Source organism: Calliphora vicina, chromosome 3 (assembly GCF_958450345.1).
Source record: "Calliphora vicina chromosome 3, idCalVici1.1, whole genome shotgun sequence".
NCBI lineage: Eukaryota > Metazoa > Arthropoda > Insecta > Diptera > Calliphoridae > Calliphora > Calliphora vicina.
The window spans coordinates 119,884,445-119,897,136 of NC_088782.1; the positions used below are offsets into that span (position 1 = coordinate 119,884,445).

General features: G+C 26.0%; 1 protein-coding gene across 1 annotated transcript; it reads left to right on the top strand.

Moving 5' to 3' along the window:
* The first annotated feature begins 1,364 nt into the window (after window positions 1-1,364).
* Window positions 1,365-11,314, top strand: LOC135954187 (phospholipase B1, membrane-associated). Its single transcript, XM_065504264.1, has 6 exons — window positions 1,365-1,479; window positions 7,882-8,089; window positions 8,153-8,496; window positions 10,280-10,733; window positions 10,797-10,923; window positions 10,993-11,314. The coding sequence occupies exons 2-6, from the start codon at window positions 7,898-7,900 to the stop codon at window positions 11,139-11,141; spliced, it is 1,266 nt and encodes a 421-aa protein (XP_065360336.1). The 5' UTR covers window positions 1,365-1,479; window positions 7,882-7,897; the 3' UTR covers window positions 11,142-11,314.
* The last annotated feature ends 1,378 nt before the right edge of the window (window positions 11,315-12,692 follow it).

The following is a 12,692-nucleotide window of genomic DNA, read 5'->3' on the forward strand; positions in this document are numbered from 1 at the left end:
TTTATTGTGTGCAAATTCTTAACAATCTATAAAAATAGCATTTGTCGTTCGTCTTGGCTGACGAACTGGTCAATTGAAATTCTTTAAACAGTATTGTGTATAACTTTTTTTTATAGACAAATAAAAAAACGGCATAATTAACTGAATTTGTTGTTGAAGAATGATTATTTATGCATTATTTATAGAAAAAAAATAAAACTTATTATACGGATAACATGCGAACTTAAGAAACGCTTGTTAAATAATAAATGATTTGTAGTTTTTTTTTTGCTGTTGTTCTTATGTGTATTTGTTTATACATTTATTTGTTTAAGTAATTTAAAATTAAAACGAGAAAGAATGTTTAAGTCGGCTTGTTTAGACACCTCAGGAAAATTACTAAACATATATTCTTAAGACGTACTTGTTTCAGCAATAAAACCATTTATGTTAAAACTATTTTGCAGATACTAGATTTTTTGAAAATATTCCTAAAAAAATATTGACCCATTAGGCTGTAGAGTTTCTTAAAAATCAATCCCTATCTTTTTTTATAAATCAATGTTACTATTTCTATTTAACAGCGTCTTAAAATTTAATAATCTACTAGAAATTATAAGTTATTGAATTAATATTTGCCTGTGTTACAAACAAATTGATAAAATCAAAATACTAACCATTTTTTATTATTTCGTTTCCAAAAAAATGATAACCAACAAAATTATCACTATAATGATGACAAGTGTAATCATTCTATTACTTTTGTTTTGTTTATTTTGCTATTTCCTCTTTGACAAGCCGGCTAACTGGATGATTGTTGAAAGTGAATTCTTCTTCTTCTCATTAATTGTTTCATTTGATAAACAATGCTTCTTCTTTATTTAATACATTTGGTAAACAACTCTCTTTACCATGCTTCTTCTTACATACATCATCAATATGTATCATACTCATTAAGTAATTGAGTAACTAACTGGGCGTATGTATGTATGTTTAGCTGTTTATTTGTATGTTTGTTATACTTTAATGCAAATATGTATGTAGTATGTTTAAACACCTTTCATTATTTATCTACAAATATATCTATTACTAGTTCTCTTCATAAAGAAGCTATAAAAAACAACAACAATAAAAAACCATAGGAATATCACTGAAAAAAGAGGTATGTCCACCTTTTAATGAAGAAGAAAAAGCAAAACAAAACTCGATAAAAACATTGTTGTTGTTGTTGTATTGAGAAGATTTTTTTGTATGCTTTAGAATTTGATATAAAAAATAATCACAATCAGAATATTTTAGTTGACTGTCTGTTGTCGTAGTCGTCGTTGTTGATTCTTAAACTTAAACTTAAACGTATTATTAAGACGTGCGGTTGTGTCTGCTTGCTAAGTCGTGCTTTAGATTTAGAAGAAATCATAACGCGGGTGCAATAATATAAACGAATTTAAAAAAAAGTGAATAAAATTATAAGAAAAGTTTTGGAGTTCCGCAAATTAAAAAGTAAATTATAAAAATGTGTTGAATTAGTTTTAAATTTCATTTATTTATTTAGGGTTAAAAGTTAAAGTTTGTTTTCAAAAAAAATCTAAAAAAATAAAATTTTTTTGTAAATTAAAAAAAAATATTTGGCAAATTTATAAAAATGAAAAAAGTCTTATTGTTTTAAATAAAAATATATTAATAATTATTGTGATTATTTTTCAATCTTTCTGTTTTTGTTTTACATTAAAAGAATTTTGTTGTGCTTGAAAATAATAGGTATTACTAATTTAAAAATAAAATTCATGAAAATTTCATTTAAAATAAGAAAAATATTGGCAACTTAAAAAACAATTTCTAATTTAATGATCTTTTTTTTTTTACTCAAAATAATTTTTTCAAAAAAAAATTTAAGCAAAAAATACTTAAATTTTGGTAAATATTTATTTTTGGTGAGTTAAATAGATGATGTTTACAATAGATCTTGACAATTAATAATGTCTATGGCAGGTATTATGTATTTTTTTTAAAGAAGTTCTTAATAATTTAAATTTTTATACAAAAATAATTTTGTTTTGAAACAAAATACAAACAGATGCAAACAAATATTTAAAATTTTGAAATAAATATTTTTATTTTTTTTAATATTACGCAAAATAAAAAAAAAATTTAAAAAAAATTTAATTTTGAAAAAATTTTAATTTTGAAAATAATTTTTTTACCAAAAAACATTGTATTAGTTCCTTATACTTTCTGGGTTGTTTGTTTTTCTTGACACTAGTGGACAATAGTTTTTTTTTATCATTTGCTCTGAATTGACATCAATTAAATCGTTTATTTCAAAAACCAGTCAAGCAATAAATTTTTTGATTTTGAGTAAATCAAAAAAGCAACCTAAAAATTACTTTTACAAAATATATATTTTTTCCTATGAAAGTTATACATTTGTGTAACTGTTTGATAATAATAAATCTTGTTTTATCTATAAAAAAAATAATATAAAGTTTGCACTTGACTGGTTTCTGAAACAAACAACCATTACTATTGTAAATTTAATATGAATTATTCTAATGTTATTAGGAACTTCAGAAGTAAATCAACAAATGAACTTTTTTAAAGAATTTAACATCATATTCATATATAAATATTTGTTTTGAATTAACTATTCGTTATCATACAGTGCATTCTGCTTTCGTTGTAAGGCATTGAAAAATATTCCCATAAACATGTAAATCTTTTATTTTTTCACATTAATTTAGGAAAAAAATTTATTGGGACCTAGTATTACATAATAGTGACTAATTTGTCGGCTTTGCTTTCAGAATTTTATTTCTTTTGCACTAAACGATACCATTACAAAACAGTAATCGCCCAGAAACTAAATTTTTGATGTTTTGTTGCTTGACTGGTTTTTGCAATAAACGTTTCATAAGATAATCAATTTCTATTACTGTTTTGAAATATAATTTGGAGGAGTTTAAGTTTTGAGTGTTCAATTTTATATTTTTTTTATGACAACTATTTTTAAGTAGAAATTTTGTTGAAAAAAAAAATAAATAAAAAAATATTAGACAAAATCTAAATAAATTTTGAAATTAAAATTTTTTTTTTTTTGAAAAAAGAAATTTCAAAATGAATAAATTTTTCTAAATTTTCAGTTTTCATTAAAAATTAAATTTATTATTTTATAAAACAAAAATAAATGAAAAATTTTTTTTTGGAAAATTTTTCAAAATACATATTTCTTTCAAAAAATTTCAAGTTTTTAAAGAATACATTTTTCTAAATTTTCAGTTTTCATTAAAAATTAAATTTATTATTTTTTAAACCAAAAATATATGAAAAAATTTTAAATAGTTGAAAACTTTGTTTTTAAATTTGAATTTTTCATTAAAAATTGTATATATTTAAACAAAATTCAAAAACTCTAAAATTTGATTATTGTTTTTTTTTTAAATATAATCATTAGTCATTAAATAAAAATATTTTAATTGAAATTATATAGAAAAACTATTATTAGTATGAGTCCCATTGCAAAATATTAGCTATAAAACTTTTAAAATATTGGTGGAATTTGTAAACAATTGTAACTAGTTTGGGTGAGGCGAGGACTACTAATTCGTAGGATTTTCTTTTCGAATCGAATTACACAATAAGCCACCAAACATATTCCTACTTAAATGAAGTAACAGGGTTAAAAAAACACATATTTGGCATCACTGACTTACGTCTAACGGTTTCAACAAGAAAATGGTTGGCAGTGATGCCATACATTTATGCAAACAGTGTATCATTTTATTTAAAAATGCAGTGATTCTCAAATTTACGATTTTTAACAATGAATTTGCACAAATAAAACTTTTGTTACAAAAATACCAACAATTTGTCGAGATTTACATCATTAGATGGCGTATATTTTGAACAAGGCTCTATATTTGGTGGCACCAAAAGTGTCCTATCTATTATGAGCTGCTGAAATCGTGCCAGGCCATCACAGGGAACCTGTGATTCATTTGAAGTGAGCATTGGCCGAAAAATATTCACAAAAACTTAATTTTATATTTAAAAACAAAACACTATTTTCACCAAAAATATCTATAATTTCACAAATTTATCAAATCCACAAATTTAAACCTAAAACAAAGGACTTAAAACACATAAAGGAAAAAATTAATTAAATTTCATATGTTTCCCATGTGCATGTTGTTATGTTAAAGAAATAGTTTAAATACAAACTAAACACAATTAATAATTTTATTCAAAGGTTATGCTAGTAGCTAACAAAAAACACATTATGAACGATAGTAAACAAATGCGAACTAAAAATTTATGATGAAAAACTTGATATTCCAAAAAATAATTGAGGTGATATTATAACATATGAAAAATGTTTCAATAAACCCGAAAGACATGTTTAAGATGCATATATAAACGATATTTGTAAGAAACTTAATTAAATAAGAGTATAAGAGTTTTAATTTATTTAACTCCAAAGTGAACAGAAATACATACATATTAATAAGCTTTGAAAAGGGGGAATTTCTTTTTGAGTAAAGCATTTATGTAAATAATTAAGAAGAAAATTTTATTTTCTGCTTAATAATAATACATAAGTTCTATTTCATTTATTTTTTTGCTTTATTATTAAACAAATTTTAGTAAATAAAAATTAACACTTAAGTGTTAATTATGTATTTGTTATATGAACTTCACATGAAAGTGAAATATGTATGTAAAAATACATAAGCTTTTAATTTTGAAAATAAATTAGTTGTTGCTTTTACATTTATTTGTATTATAAATATTGAAGGTTTTTTATTTATTTAAAACGTGTTAAATAGCTGCTTTATTAAAAATTGTTTTTAAGCAATTTTGCACAAAATAAAAACAACTCATTAAAATAATTACATACACAAAATTTTAATAAATAAATAAAAATTATACAATAAAATTTGGAAAAAATAAACAAACTAATTAATATTATTTGGAAAACAAATCAATTAAATTTAATTTGAAAAAAATATGTTTTCATTAAGTAAACATGTAGACAAGATAAGATCTAATTAACAATAGTTATTAAATATGACTTAAATGACGCTATAATCACCAAAATAATTGACAATTGGTAACTGCAGTAAAATTGCATCAAAAGCTTATTTGGCATCACTGTTTTAATCTCTCAACAAATACTATGTTTATGTCTTAACTCTTTTGTTCTGTCCACCATTATTCTAGACTTTGGGTTTGTGTCTTAACTCTTTTGATTTTTCTGCCATTTTTCTAAAGACTCTTAACAAATATAACGTTTGTGTCTTAACTCTTTTGATTTTCCGCCATTTTTCGAGAGACTCTCAACAAATATAACGTTTGTGTGTGAAGTCTTTTGAGTTAGCCGCCATTTTTGGAGTATCCCTAGGTTTGTGTCTTAAATCTTTCGTTTTAACTAAAATTTTTAGGTTTAAATAAAATTTTATTAATTTTTATTTGAAAAAAATATGTTTTCATTAAGCAAACATATAAATAAAATGATTTCTGTAGAAAACTATTTAATTAATAGAATTTAAATGATCCACCAAAACAATTGGAAATTCGTATGCAAATTTGACATCACTGTTTTATGATAAACGGTTATCAAAGCAAATGTAAGCCTGTGTGTAATGGCATACAATAATCTCTGCATAATTTATTCTATAAATGACACAATTTGCAGATCAATAATTCACCAAATTTACTGAATTTGGATATGCAACCCATTATTTAACTCTCTTTTGTATTCCTTCTGTCCAATTTTTTAATTAACACTTCCTTTATTGCTATAATTATTCAAAATTGTAATAGTATCTTCTAATTACATAATTAAGTATAAATATATTAATTATTTATTTCTGTCAAGTGCCCTTATAATAAATCCCCAAGTTGTTTTACATAATATTATCATTAATTGTTAACAATTGATTACCTTTTTATTAGTTCAAATAAATCATTTGTTTTACATGTTAATTTTGTTAATTTTTCTAGCTACTAATTTAAATATTTAGTTCCAATTACTAAGCATTTAAACAAATGAAACCATTATTAACACAAACGACTACAACACATTTTATTTAGCAATTAATTGTTCACACACTTCACGCCATTGCTTTGGCTATACAAAGGTGTGTATTTAAAAAAATCACGTGCTGTATTGTAAAGTATTTAATCACGGTTTTCAATTGAGTTTCATTATACGAATATAATTGGATTCTAGTAAACGCTTTATTAATTATTATTTAAATGTTATAACATGAGTTAACACAATTAAATTGAATTATTTAATGGTATTTCACTACAATTTTCTCCGGTACTTTTATTTTTATTGGTTTTCAAAATAATTTGTATTTCAGTTTAATTTGAAATGGATGAATTTCCCGCTGGTAGTTTGGTTTCTTTGTAATTAATATTAATTTTTATAATTATAGATTTCATTAAGTTTATAAGGGTTTATAGAAGTTTGTCATGCATTTCTAGAAATTTTTAAATAAATCTGAAATTGTTCTTCAAAATTCACCAAGTTTGGAGAGAGTTGAGAGTGTTATGTTAAGGTTTGTTTCAAAAACCTGTGCAAAATATATACGAACCCGAAGAAATTTGTTTCTATAAGAAACAAAATAACTTAAAAAAGTATACCCTATTTTATTTTATATTTTCTGAATTTGGATGCGTGTAACTTTTTTTATAGTCCAGATAACTGTACGGAACTTTTATCTATTTTATTTGAATTAATTACTTTGAAAATATACATGTTTTGCAAAAAAAATTTAATATTTCACACAAAAAATCTATTTTATCCACAAAAACGCTCGATTTGCACACAAATCAAGTGAATTCCTTAAGTCTTTTGATTTGAACGGCCATTTTTAAACTCTCAGGTTTGCGTCTTAACTCTTTTGTTTATTTCGCCATTTTTCGAGACTCTCAGCAAATATAATGCTTGTGTCTTAAGTTTTTTGATTTGTTTTCATGAGACAGTGGGTTTGTGACTTAACTCTTTTGTTTTCTCCGACATTTTTCGAGAGACTCAACAGGAATTGAGAATTTCTAGGTTTGTGTCTTAAATCTTTTGATTTTTCGCCATTGTAGGAGAATTTCTAGGTTTGTGTTGTAACTCTTTTGATTTGTACGTCATTTTTGGGGAATCTCTAGGTTTGTGTCTTAAGTATTTCCGTGTTCTTTTTGTAAATGGAAAATTTATAAGTTTTTCGTAAAAATTCAAATTATTTCCACTTGATTAAGCAATAATTGTTAATTTTCCAGATGTTATGAATATTAAATATGATTTTTTTTTGGAGCGTGAATGTAACTCAGAAAAATTTCCAAAAATTCAATATATTCTTAACACATGAATTATTTATTTAATCCCGGTTTGTTACTGACGCATTAGTTATTAATTTACATAAAATTTTGTATGACGAAAATCATGATTTGCTAAAATATAGAAGACTATAAATATTCTTTAAACTATTGCTAAGCTAAAGTTTTTATTGTTTTTCCTGCTTTAGTTTCATCATAATTTTGCAGTTTTAAAATACATTAATTTAGTTAGTTGTTGTTTTATTATTAATGTTTTTCAGCTAAAGTACAATAAAATGATGTTTATTAATTTTAAAAAACAATGTGTGCTAAAGTAATCGTATGAATATCAGCAAAGTTGAATGACCTAAAGTATTTTCAAAACAGAAAACAAAACAAAACTAAACATGTTTTTATGGAAACTAGTAACGGAAGCTTTAAACCGAGTTTGGTGTTAATTGTATTTTAAAATTGTTACTAATTTAAATATATCTGTACACATGTTCTATTCTAACTATAAAAAAATAATACTTTCGTTTTCATTGTTTGTGAATCATTCAAACTATAATTTAATTTATTTATGTTTTTTTCTAGATAAATTATTTAAATCATGCGCTTTATACTTAATTGCCAATTGATGCTTGTGGTTTTGTTTCTACTCAACCAAAATGCTAAGGGTCAACGCACCTCTTTGGATACAGTATTGCGCTCGAACTTAAGGAATTTTCGTGCAATATTTCTCAATGTTATGGGCAGATCGGGCGATGATCCCTATAACCTAGAAATGTCTCATAGAAGAGGGGTAAGTCTGCCTTTTAGCTTTTTAACTAATATTTGTTTTATTTTTTTTTTATTTCTTTTAAAGAAAACTCAAAAAATGGATAGAGTTGCCCGCTCACTAATGAAGTTTTGTGATGCCAAAAATGGTCCGGGCAAACGTAGCGCGGAACCGCCCACTTCGGTTCATCGTTTGCGTCCTGGCGATATAGATATTATCGGAGCCATGGGTGATTCTTTGACGGCCGGTAATGGCATTTTTGCCAATAATATTTTGCATGCTATACAAGAGAATCGTGGTGCTAGCTGGTCTATAGGGGGTCAAGGTACGTGGCAGCAGTATTTGACCTTGCCCAATATTTTAAAGGAATTTAATCCGGATTTGTATGGTTATGCCTTGAGGGATGGCTTAAGTACGGAGAGATCATCAAGGTGAGTTAAAGAATTTAAAAGAATTTCAAACAATCTAAAGGGAAAGGCAAACAAGTAAAATAAAAAGAAACTTAAATTGTATATGTGAACTGCATTTCCGTTGTGCGGGAAATTTCGCCGCTTTAGAATTTCCCTTTGGTAAACAAAAAATCTTGCGTTTATTTAATAAAAGTTAAAACACTTCAATAGAATATTTAATTTTTATAAGTGAACTGCGGTTTCGTGGAGCGGTAAGATTTGCCGCTGTGGAATATATTTTTTAAACTCAAAATCTTCTCTTTGTTAAGTAAGAACTAATAGCACTTTAATTGAATATTCGATTTCTAGAAGTAAACTGCGGTTCCGCTGTGCGTAAAAATCTGCCGCTATGGATTTTCTTTTTTAATCGCAAAATCTTTTTGTTAAGCAAAATTCAAACAACATTAATTGTTTATAAGTTTCGTAAATGTGAACTACGTTTTCGTTGTGCGGAAAAATTTGCCGCTGCTATTTTTTTAACGCAAAATTTGTTTTAAATAAAATTCAGAAAAACAGCGGATTATTTCCTACAAAATTAAATTAGAATTAAAACCCCCCAAAAAAAATACCGCAACCGCTCAGCATTATACAGAAGAAAACCGTGTCATCACCGCTATTCGTAAATTAGATGATTGATTAATATTTTCAGATCTGTTTTATACAAAATTAAATTTAAGAAAACCAATTAAAGAAATTACCGCAACCGCTCCGCATCGTACAGCGGAAAACTTCAACGCTACCACAACCGCAAAATTATTTTTTTCTAGCTATTATTTATATTTGAGTTTAGTGTTATATAAATAATTTAATACAAATTATGGCCATTACCGCTCCGCATCGTACTGCGGAAATCGGTGCGGTTACCGTAAAATTTTGATTTTTTTTTTGTCGATTTTATTGTTTTTCACTAGTTTATACACTAAACATTAAACAAAAATCAAGTTTAATGAAAAAAATTACCGCTAACGTTCCGCATCGTACAGCGGCAAACCGTTCCGTTACCGCTAACTGTCAAATTATGCTTTGATCTGATTTATTAAGTTTTTCGTTTCTAAACAAAAATTAAATTTAAGAACAAAATTACCGCTAACGTTCCGCATCGTATAGCGGCAAACCGTTCCGTTACCGCTAACTGTAAAATTATGCTTTGAACTGATTGATTAATTTTCTTCGTTTCCAGTTTTATAAAAAAATATATTTTTAAGAAAACAAAGTGCGGAAACCGCACCGCATCATACAGCGGAATATTGTACCGCCATCATTATCTACAAAATTATTTTTTTGTGTAGATATTTATATTATATTTCTTTGTTTTATACAAAATAAAAATTAAAAAAATTACCGCTACGGATTTCCGCACTAAGATGCGGAAAACCGCAATGCAATTTTTTTTTAATTGATTTTATTTATTATTTTTTAAGTTTCATATTATCTATAAAATGAATTTGAAATAAAGTTCAATCAAAAATTAACCGCCACCGTTTCGCATGATTCAGCGGAATGTCGTGCCGTCATCGCAAACTATTAAAATATTGATTAAAAAAAAAAATTAAAAAAATAGTATAAGAAAAAACCGTTCCGCACCATATGGCGGAAAAACGTGCCGTCCTCGTTTTAACACATTTTTGTTTAATTAATTTTCTTTTAAATTTTAAATAAAAAATCCTATTTTCGTGCCGTCCTCGTTTTAATACATTTTTGTTTAATTAATTTTTTTTTAAATTTTAATTAAAAAATTCCTATCTTTCCTTCCCATTTATTTCAGATTCAATGTCGCCGAACTGGGCGCCATGTCACGCGACATGCCCTACATGGCCAAAATATTGGTGAAACGTATGAAACATGATTCCCATGTCAATATGACTCATCATTGGAAACTCGTCACCCTGCTAATAGGCAATAACGATTTTTGCTCTGATGCCTGTTTTCATCCCAATCCCATGAAAGTTATCGAATTGCACGAACAGAATATGTTGAAAACCTATCGCTACTTAAGAGATAATGTGCCCCGCTTAATGTTGAATGTAGTGCCAGCTCCAAATTTGTTGTTGTTGACACGCCTGAAAGGTTTGCCGCCACAATGTTATACAACATTGAGATTTGAGTGTCCCTGCATAATTGGTAAATCGAAACAACAAATGGAATTTATGGGTAAATTAATGGATAAATGGGTGCAAAAGGATATGGAGATTGTTAATCGGGAAGAGTTTAATACGGAGGTGATTTTTGAAATTGAAAATTTATTTGTTTTTTTTTTTTTTAAATAAAATTTGTATTTGCAGACATTTACCATAAATATAGAGCATTTTACCAAGAATTTCATATTTCCCACCTTGCCTAATGGTAATACAGATGTTTCGTATACTTCGGAAGATTGTTTTCACATTAGTCAAAGAGGTCATGCAGCAAGTAAGTAAAGATTTAATAAAAATCTTTAAAAATATTTATTATTTTATAAATTTTCTCTTTTTTTTTTAGGCACAAATTCTTATTGGAATAATCTTTTTGAAAAACACAACGAAAAATCCCCCTTCTCACCCAAACTATACTCAAAATTTTTGTGTCCCACCGAGCAACGTCCCTTTATTATGACACGTGTCAATAGTCGTGATGATTTTCAAATTTAATTATTAATTTAAAGTTAATTTCTTAGATTTTCTATAACTGTGATAAAAATTTAGTCTAATATTTATATGTGTAATATTTTGTATTTAAAATAAATTATTTAATTTAAGGGTCGAATAAATAATTGGAATATAAAGGAAACAAACAAAAATTGGAAAAGAATATAAATTAAAAATGCTGTTTTATTTCAAAAAGATTTTAAATTAAACTAATAATGAAAAACAAAAAAAATTAAAAGCCTACAACAACAATCGAAATTTCAGTTATATTTATTAACCCTCTGTATATACCTGATAAATTTTTATCATGATAAACATCAAAATCGTTGTCAAGATAAAAAATTATCCAGTATAGTCTCCATTTATTAGTATTATTGCTTCTTTATGACAAAATTGTTAGTGCTTTTGCACAGACAACTTTGTATTGACAACAAACCTTATTAACTGTTATGATAAATATTTGTCAAGTATAGACAGGGGCTAAAGAAAATTCTATCACTATCCAATACATGAATATCAGACCAGCTTTGTCTATATACATGGCATTCTTTCATCTTTGAATTTAAAAAACTGCAACCTATTTAAAAACTTGCTAAAATATAATTAAAATTTAAAAAATCTTTATTAACATAAAATTTTCTTAAAATTCATTTAATTTTATACAATATCATCATAAATTTCATTAAAATTTATTAATTTTTATGCTCCGTAGAAAACATTTAAATGTTTACACTAAATTTACAGACAAACAGGCTCTTGAGATCTGGCTTTATTCAAACAAAAACCAAACAAAATCACTGTTAATATAAACAAAGCAACAACAATGTGTAATAAACATGGCTGCATTCAAACCAAAACAAAACAAACAAAATTACTGTCAACATAAACAAAGCAACAACAACAATATGCAATAAATTACGTGTTATTATCAAAACAAATATTTGCATGTTCACACAACCACACTTGTATTTGTTTACATTTTAAGCTCTCTAATTACTCCCACTCTCTATTTAATAGCTCATACTCTGTATTTCTCGCAATTCCCACATTTTCTTTATGATTTTTAGTTTGTCCTTGCATTTTTAACGGCTTTTTTCTAAATAATAATAAAGAAATTAAATAAAATGATTTCTTCCCCCAGCCAAAGCTGAATTAGTTTCCTTTTACAATGCAGAAATTGAAAGGCAGACATTTTTATCATAAAATCTACTTCTTCAACTCCTCGTCTGCCTTTCAATGTAAAAGGGGACTTATGAACGAAAAATTTATTTTTTTCACAATTGTTATTATTTCGTTTAGTTTAAGCTGTAGCTGTCATATAATTAATTTCTTTTTATTTTCATAACAAAAAAAAAGGTGTGAAAAAGAAGTCAAGTTCAAGGTCGGTGGATTGTTGCTGCTGTTTTTTTTTTATTTGTTTTGTATTTTGTGAAGCGTGAAAGCTCACAAAAACAGAATTTTAGAAAAGTGCAAGTGTAAACAAAAATAAGTACATAAAATTAATCAAGATCAACTTACTTGAAATATTTTTGTTGTTTTGCTGATAATTAAAAG

Bases quoted from the DNA above. Each gene is read 5' to 3' on its own strand.
- LOC135954187 (XM_065504264.1), top strand. From the start codon at position 7,898: ATGCGCTTTATACTTAATTGCCAATTGATGCTTGTGGTTTTGTTTCTA. The intron at 8,497-10,279 runs GTGAGTTAAAGA...CATTTATTTCAG, and splicing joins AGTACGGAGAGATCATCAAG to ATTCAATGTCGCCGAACTGG. The intron at 10,924-10,992 runs GTAAGTAAAGAT...TTTTTTTTTTAG, and splicing joins TCAAAGAGGTCATGCAGCAA to GCACAAATTCTTATTGGAAT.